We start from the raw sequence: 8,759 nt of genomic DNA on the forward strand, positions 1-8,759 counted from the left end.
CTAGCGTTGGATGGTTGAATGCAGAAGCCAAGCAGGCGACCATACTCCCCCATTGTCTCTCTGTCTTTCGTACGCTCTCTCCCTCCCTCCGGCTCTTTCTAACACTCCCACCAACCCTCTTTCTTTCTTTCTTTCTTCTTACTTCCTTGCTTTCCCTCACAGATTCTCTCCCTCTCTCCCTCTTCTTCCTCTGACTGAATGATGAGGCTGTTTGTTATACAATTAGCCAGTTGGGATGGGCGTCGTAAAGTGAGGGAATAGACATAAAAGCCATATGTCTCTCTCTCTTGTGTTCTATCTCTCTCTTGTGCTCTCTCTCTCTCTCTCTCTCGCTTATTTTTTTTTTCTTTGTACAGATATGTTGGTCTGTAAATTTGGGTGAGTGGGTGCACTTTCTCGCCTGCTAGTGTGTGTGTGTGTGTGTGTGTGTGTTTATGTGTGTGTGTTTTTGTGGATGTGTGTGTGTGAGATTTTTTCTAAAGTGGGAGTGTGGGTGGAAATGGCCCAGCGTTTTTGTCTATGTGATTGAATTGGGGGGTGGGAGGGACGGCATGCTGTAAAGCTGTCTCCCCTGATTCCCTTCTCTCCTATTTGACCATTCCTCCCTTTCTGTCTCTCTCTCTCTCTCTCAACCCATCTCTCGGCACGCCCCTTGCTTTCGCTTGCCGTCTTTCCTCTCTCTATCTGTCTCTCCATCTCTCTCTCTGTCTACCTCTGTCTTTCTCCCACTCCATCTATTTCCCTCTCTACCTTTTTTTCCCTCTCTCTCTTCCTCTATCTCACTCTCTCCATCGCTCTCTCTCTTGATCTTCTCACGCCTTTTCTCTCCCCATAGCATTCTCTCGCCGTCTCTGTCTTTATCTCCCTCTCTCTTTCTTTCGCTTTATCATTCTTTCTCGCTCGCCCATAGGTAAAAATACATAAGATTGGCATCAACATGCGAGGTTATGCGTGTCCCCATATACAGGCATGTCAACAAGGGTGTAAACAGATTGGCTCTCTGTCTGGTTCAAGTACAGATCAGATTAGCATGCGGAAAACCACTGTTCGGCACAGATGACATTGGCAATGACAATTTATATCGCAAACATGCACAAACACAACACACACACACACTAACACACTTCCACTCACACACACACACACACACACACACACACACACACACACACACACACACACACACACACTTGTCCTCTGATTCTGATGATATGCATGGAGAGTGACAACACGGTGATTGTTTATCCATGTTTGAATATATGCATTCCATCACGCATAAAGACACACTGAATAACTGACTGGATCTCTCCTCCATCATCCCCTATGTGAAAACAGACCTTTACCGACAGATAAGTAACCTTACATGTTCGAGTCACATTCAATATAATCCAAATGCTCTTCTCCGTTCCAACACCTATCTGAATAATACAATAAATATTTTCTGGTGGTCTAAATTCATAATCTAAAACAACAAGCAAAAAGAAATGTCATCTTTGCAAAAATATCTCAGCCTTACCCTGGCAGCCGCCTCCCCGTTCCTCGTATCCCGGGCTACACACACATCCACCAATAGGAACCAGCCACTCTCCATCAGCACCACAGTACATCTTTGGCTCCTCCTTCTCCTCTGATTGGTTGACGCAGGACCCCCTGACCTCCACTAACGAGGAGGTGTCGGCGCCGGTGACGGTGTCCGGGAAGGTGGCCAGGTTGCGGACGGTGAGCGGGCAGGTCTTGTAGAAGACCCTGACGGACACCAGGGCGATGCAGGCGCCCACGTCCTGGAAGGCCAGGTAGAAGCCCTTCCGGGTCGTGACCTTGACGTCGCGCACCTCGGTGTTCAGCTTCATGATGCGATCGCCAACGTCCACCTGGGTTGGAAAGAGGCAACGCATTCGCGTCAGGCATTGTGCACGCAGCAAGCTCAATTAACAACATTACCTCGTTAATTAAAATCCTACTCCGTTTACTAAGAGCTATGGTGTTCTATTTCTAGCCACTAAAGGGCAGCCAGTATTTTCGAGAATTGTAGAACTCGATTTCTGACTAAGGGTCCATTGAACCAGGAGAACGTGTGATGAAACAGAAGGCGATGGATTTTATAGAAGTGGGAAGATATAAAAGAAATGAGCCTGATAATCACAACTGCGCCAGCAGAACGTCCTCATAAGAGGGAAACCCCATGAGAATAACATAGTGTAGGGGAAAAGGTAGACAGCAGCAGATAACAGTTGTTGATTGTTCCCAGGATGATATCTATGCATTCTCTCCCCCCCCCCCCTGGCAGGGCCTGAAGGTTGCGTCAGAGCCAGCTGTCCGCTTGGACCTTGTCTGCTGTACCTGAGTGAAGCTCTCGTCCGCGGCGACAGTGTCCACCTTGATGAAGCTGCTCTCTTTGATGTAGCCCTCTCTGTCGTCGTTCGACTCGTGGTAGTACAGATTGAAGGTCTCCTTGACGCCCGGGGTAAACAACAAAATTCTAACCAGTTAGCGACAAGCAATAAAACGCCTCCTTATCTTTCTCGGGTATTACTTTGAAGGATTAACCAATATACTTTTATGCTCTCACATAAACAGCAATATATTCGTGTCACAAAAATGAGTCGTGAAAAACGAAAAAGGTTACACTGGATAAAAAATGACTTTCTGATTCTCCTAAAGAGACTCTTCCTCATTAACGTAAGTAAACTTCGGAGAACAACAAACATAAAGAGGGAGTGTTCATAGGTCTGTTTGGGGCTCAACAGGTGCGGCTGTACCTTGCAGGTGCCGGTGACCCCGGGCAGGCTGTTGCAGTCCCTGAGGGTGAACTTGACCTCCACGTAGACCCGCTGGGCCCCGGAGCGGGGGATCCAGTCCGTCCTCAGCCAGTTGTTCTGGCTGGGCTCCAGGACGTTGCACACCTGGTAGGTTCTGATCGGGATGTTCTTCTCGTCCATGATGCTCACCTCCTCCCACTGCGCACACACACGGACACGGACACACACACACACGGACACGGACACGGACACACACACACACACACACACACACACACACACACACACACACACACACACACACACACACACACACACACACACACACACACACACACACAAAACAAACACCAAAGCAGAAAGTTAATTTTGCCGGTGATCCGCATCACTTAATTCACATACGCCACGGGGAAATAACCCGGAGGTGGACAGTGTTCTTCCTGCGTGTTCGGATACACGCAGTGACCTCATACTGAGGCCTTATTCAGGAGAACTCTGCACCGGGGCGAGCGAGGCCGGGTCTCCATGGCACCATCTCTCTCTCTCTCTCTCAGCCTGACCATCTGACTGGCATTGTGACCGTGGCGCGAAGGGCCCCAGGGGAATGAACTCCTGATGCCAAATTGCCTTTTTATTGCCACTGAATAATAATCTGCGCTCTCCCTACTGGTGCGCGCTGTATACACTCTAATTATCCCGTGTCATCAGGAAGAAAGAGGAAAGGAGAATGTGTGAGTGTGTGTGAGTTTGTGTGGTGAGGAAGAGGACTCTAAGAGAGCTGTCATGGGGTATGATGCCTTCTTCTCTCGACTCCTTTGAGTCTTTGTCAGCAGACAGAAATCACAGCTGTCAGGGAAAACACGCACTGCACTCGCCCCGACTGTGAAGAGATGCTGTGTGTGTGTGTGTGTGTGTGTGTGTGTGTGTGTGTGTGTGTGTGTGTGTGTGTGTGTGTGTGTGTGTGTGTGTGTGTGTGTGTGTCTATGCATGTGCATGTTGCCATGTGTACGCCCATGTAAGTGTGTGCATTCAGAGGGATAGTGTGGGTGTTTTCCTTTGCCGTTTGTTTTTCGTGCGCGAGTGTGAAATTGCGTGTGAGTGTGTGCGTTTGGGTTAGTAGTGTGGGTGTTTTTCTATGTGTGTGCAAGTGTGAGTATGTCTATTTGGTTTGGTAGTGTGGGTGTTTTCCTGTGAGTGTGTGTGTCTGTTCTTGCGTGCGTGCGTGTGTGTGTGTGTGTTTATGTGCGTACACCTTGGCATTTGTGTGTGTGTGTGCATGCGAGCACATCTTGGCAGTTTGGAGTGCGGGTATTTAATTTGCTCTGTGCATGTGTGTGTGTGTGTGAGTGCATGTGCACACATGTGTGTGTATGTGTGTGTGTGTGTGCATGTGGGGATGGTAGTGAAGCGGGTGGGGGGGCCAGCAGGAGGAGAGGGGATGACAGTGGGAACCAGGGTGGGTGGGGGGTTCAGGGGGAAGACGAGGTGGGGGCGGGGGGAGGGGGGATAGCTGTAATCAATAGCTCAGTGCGCGTGGCCGGGACCCTGTCAATCAAGCACCCAGGAGAAAGAGAGGCTGATGACTAGAGAGAGGGAGGGAGAGAGAGAGGGAGGGAGGGAGAGAGAGAGGGAAAGAGAGATAGAGATAGAGATAGAGAGAGAGAGAGAGAGAGAGAGAGAGAGAGAGAGAGAGAGAGTCGAGTCAAGTTCAGCAATAACTCCACTGCTAACAAAGAGGTGAGGAAGACACCAGGCCAAGATAGAGAGAGCAAGAGCGAGAGAGAGAGAGGGTGAGAGAGAGGGGGAGAGATAGAGAGAGAGAGAGAGAGAGTGGGCGAGAGAGAGAGACAGAAGGGGTGAACCAAGGAGGGGGGGGGAATGTGTGCGTATGTGAAAGGACACATTATAAAATCAGCAAAAAATAAATTAATGAATTAAATAAAACCAAAAACGTAGTTCCCCAACCCCTCACAGTGGTGGTTGAGTCATGCTGTAATTTATTCAGGCCGATGTACTCTTTGGTGATAATGCCTACATTGAAACAAACAGAGAGAAACCAGCCTCAACTCCCACTAGCAGGCTGGCCCGCGCTGTGCCTCTGCCAAACACAAAGGCACGAATAACACAACAGCACTTTGGCTTCAATAACAACGGTTCAATTTTAAAAATGATGTCCAAAACAGGATCGGGATCCAGACTCTGTGTGTGCGTGAGTGTGAGTGCGTGCGCGAGTGTGTGGATCATTTAACAGTATATGTGTAGGGACAGTCACTCACCCCTCCATCTAAAGGACTCGCTTCCCACTTCAGCTCTCCTGGCACTGTCCTGGTATCCAACAGAGTCACTGAAACAGACGCGCGCACACACACACGCACGCACACACACGCACACACACAAGTAAACGCGCGCACACACACACACACACACACACACACACACACACACACACACACACACACACACACACACACACAAGTAAACGCGCGCGCGCACACACACACACACACACACACACACACACACACACACACACAGTCAATTGAGAGCTTGAAAGGCGATTAACCAGTACCGTCCAATTTACTCATGTAAATCGGCCTAACTCATTCTGCTCATATTTTCGTAAATCAAAGTTCCTTCGGTAGACATGTAGAAATAAGCAATATAATAAATGTAGGTATAGGTTAGCTGCTGTTTTGGAGACTATTGCAGCAGAGGACTTCAAGCAGCTGACTCCACTAGTGAACTGTTATGACTTGTGCAACTTCTTATAAGATTTTGTCTAATTTGCATGCATTATTTCCTGTGACCTAATGTTGACTCAAATATTACTAACTCAAGGAATAGATTACGATTTTTATACAGGCTTATTCCGTTCCACCAAACCGACAACAGTGCAAGTATTTCGAAATCTGAGTCACACAGGTAGGTTTAAACATAAGCCACCTGATTAAAAATATGTTTTCACGCCTCCACCTGAGGGTTATTCCTCCTGACGGGAAACAGGGAACCTGCGTTTACCTGAATTCCTATTTCCCAGTAACAAGAAGCAAAGATCCGGACTCTGTAAACAATGCTCTTTCATAAAAACATTTCATTTGTTTGGTCTACCGTGCAGAACAGTTTCTCGGTGAAACATAAAACACCTCATGTATAGGATATATTTACTTTATCCATTAAGATCGCTGTGCACCTTTGAACCAGGTCTCTTTAAACCTCAACGACCACACAAAGTAACCCCTAGATGGAATCTCCCTTGCTTCCCTTACCTTCATTGGGTGGATAAATCCGTGTTCTTGGTGTCGAAACTGCAGATGTGATCCATATCAAGAAAGACAGCAATCTGCATAAATCCCTGCCATAAAAAGCCATTGGGGCAGCCGCGGAAAAAGAGCGTGTGCGCTGCTTCCAGTTGGCTCTGTGCGCGGGGACAAGCAGCTTCATCCCGGAGGGGAAAGTGTGTGAATGAGGAGCGACGCTGGGACGGGAGTGGGACGGAGCTGCAGGCACGGGGCGGTCTCTCTCTCTCTCTAATCATACACCAGTAGGCTATATCAGAGATAGTCGTCCGCATATGCACTGACGAATCACAACTAAAGTGTTTCAATTTATTTGGTGTGTATCGATCAAACTAAGGCAATGAAGATGCACGATTGATCTGATTGCAATTATCTAGTCATGGACTTTAGTTGCGACAATTTGATGGACTGCTGAACAGCCCGACGATCGATAGGATAAGGCCAGTACGTTGGACAAATTAAAATACAGTTGCACTAAAATAAGACAATCCTGTGTGTGGTGAAAGGAATGACGCATTTTATGTTAAGACTTTAGTCGATCTAGCGAGCATTTCATTTGTATTTTATATTGTGCCTTGGGTTTCCTTTTGGCTGGTCAAGTGAGAGTACTTTGTACTGATTGAGGTCTATTGACCGGAAAGCGCGGATTTAGCATGGGACTATAGCGCCTCCTGTTGACGAAGGTAAGACAAATAAAAATATGTACCATATTCAAGTCGGACAGCTTGCGTTCATCTTTTAAATGCATGGCAAAAGCGGACCGAATATACCAATACAAGAAAATCTATACGTGTTTTTAATTTTCTGTAATTATTGTTTCAATGGTTGAATAGTTCTGCATATGCATGAACAAGTAAATAGCTATAAGCTAAATACTTTGAATTGACACATTCAAGCTGCATTTATGTATTAAAAAGGATCAGACTCGTCCTGTGTGTCGCGTGGAACACCTGCCTGTCCTCCTACAGAACAGCAGAAAACACATTACTCATTCCATACGTGGTGAGACAGAAGAAGTTATTTTTACTGCTCTTATTCACTGTGCTCTCTCTCTCTCTCTCTCTCTCTCTCTCTCTCTCTCTCTCTCTCTCTCTCTCTCTCTCTCTCTCTCTCTCTCTCTCTCTCTCTCTCTCTCTCTCTCTCTCTCTCTCTCTCTCTCTCTCTCTCTCTCTCTCTGTGATGTAATAAGATGGTGTAGGAGAGGCTGTGCATAGTGAGGTTCTTGAATTTTTTCTATGTCTTTGTCCAGTGGGTGCCAGGAAGCCAGGGGAGATCTAGTGGTAGCCCCCTCAGGTTGGGATGGGTGTAAGTGTGCGTGTCTGTGTGTATGTGTTATGTGTGTGTGTGTGTGTGTTTGTGTGTGTGTGTGTGTGTGTGTGTGTGTGTGTGTGTGTGTGTGTTAGGTACAATGCTACCACCAAAGGCTGATGGATTCAAGTTTGAGAGTGAGGACTGCGACTGTGTATTGTGTCATTGAGAAAATGAGCTATTGAGAGTGTGTGTGTGTGTGTATGGGTGGCTTTGTGTGTGTGTCTGTGTAGTTTTAGATGTGTGTTTGTGTGAGAGTATTTTGAGATGAGTGTGTGATTATGGTTTAAAAAGTGGGTGTGTTTGGAAGTAAGGGCTCTTTTAGCTCTGTGTCAGTGTGTGTGTGTGTGTGTGTGTGTGTGTGTGTGTTGTGTGTGTGTGTGTGTGTGTGTGTGTGTAAGTGTGTGGGTGTGTGTAGGGGGGGGGGGGCGGTTGGGGTTTGAGATGTGCATTTGTGCAAATGTCATTGTGTGTGTTTATTTTCAGATCTGTGTTTGTGTTAGTGTGTGTGTGTGTGTGTGTGTTTGTGCATACTTTAAGACGTGTGCGTGTGTATGTCCTTTTATATGTGTCTGTGTGTGTGTGTTTGTGTGTGTATCTGTGTGTGTCGATGTGTAAGCGTTGTGTGTGTCGGTCTCCATCCCGCTTTGTCCCGCCGCTGTTGCTAGGTAGAAACCATCTCGGGGTCCCGTCCGGCGCCATAATAGCGCCAGGAAGAGCATCTGGCGCTTTGAGGCGGCGAGGGCCGTTCTGTCCCGCTGCACCGCCCCGCCACTCAGACGCCCCGCCGCCAGAGAAACGTTCCCATTCTGCCCCCGGTCCCACGACAGACCGCGCAATCACAAAGACCCAATTAGCCCCGATCCTCGCCGAGAGTGGCGGCGGTGGCGATGGAGTCGTGGACCAATCCCGGGCGAGGAGCGGGAGGATGCGGTCCAATGGCGTCGGGGGGGCGCAGGTGGGCGGAGACCGCCGGAGGGGGGCGGGGACACATCAGGCTGCCATGGATGGAGAGCGGGCCCCCGTTGTTCCTGGTCATTTGTGTCACGGCGGTTTTGATTGATGAGCGTCGGGATGTTTATCCCATTCTCCCCTGAGGTTCCCAGCCCACCGGAGGGGGGGGGGGGGGGCGTGGCGTGATCACCACGGACCCCCGGAGAAAGTTTGGCCCCTGGCCCTATGCCCCACTGATCCTATACTATATCCCAAACACACGCACGCACTCACACACACAAACACAGGCCCTCACAAACACACAGGGCGGGCGCGCTGTTTTGTTTCGATCGGGCCCCAGATGGCTGCTGCCCACACATCTGTATGTTGGAGCTCTAAATATAGCCCCTTTCCCTCTGCCACTGAGTGTGTGTTGGGTCCGTGCACGCATGCACCGGCGTGC

At 48.6% G+C, this 8,759-nt stretch overlaps 1 protein-coding gene across 1 annotated transcript; it reads right to left on the reverse strand.

Annotated features, from left to right (window-relative positions):
- Positions 1-1,184: 1,184 nt before the first annotated feature.
- Positions 1,185-6,266, reverse strand: LOC115549099 (ephrin type-A receptor 4-like). The gene is made up of 5 exons (XM_030364110.1): positions 6,026-6,266; positions 5,036-5,103; positions 2,760-2,957; positions 2,341-2,451; positions 1,185-1,871 (listed from the first exon to the last, which is right to left on the reverse strand). Exons 1-5 carry the CDS (start codon positions 6,198-6,200, stop codon positions 1,488-1,490), a joined length of 936 nt encoding a protein of 311 aa, XP_030219970.1. The 5' UTR covers positions 6,201-6,266; the 3' UTR covers positions 1,185-1,487.
- Between the last annotated feature and the right edge of the window lie 2,493 nt (positions 6,267-8,759).

Source organism: Gadus morhua, chromosome 8, assembly GCF_902167405.1.
Source record: "Gadus morhua chromosome 8, gadMor3.0, whole genome shotgun sequence".
Lineage (NCBI taxonomy): Eukaryota > Metazoa > Chordata > Actinopteri > Gadiformes > Gadidae > Gadus > Gadus morhua.

Bases quoted from the DNA above. Each gene is read 5' to 3' on its own strand.
- LOC115549099 (XM_030364110.1), bottom strand. From the start codon at position 6,200: ATGAAGCTGCTTGTCCCCGCGCACAGAGCCAACTGGAAGCAGCGCACA. The intron at 2,958-5,035 runs GTGAGTGACTGT...GTGTGTGCGCAG, and splicing joins CGAGTCCTTTAGATGGAGGG to TGGGAGGAGGTGAGCATCAT. The intron at 2,452-2,759 runs GTACAGCCGCAC...CCGGGCGTCAAG, and splicing joins GGGTCACCGGCACCTGCAAG to GAGACCTTCAATCTGTACTA.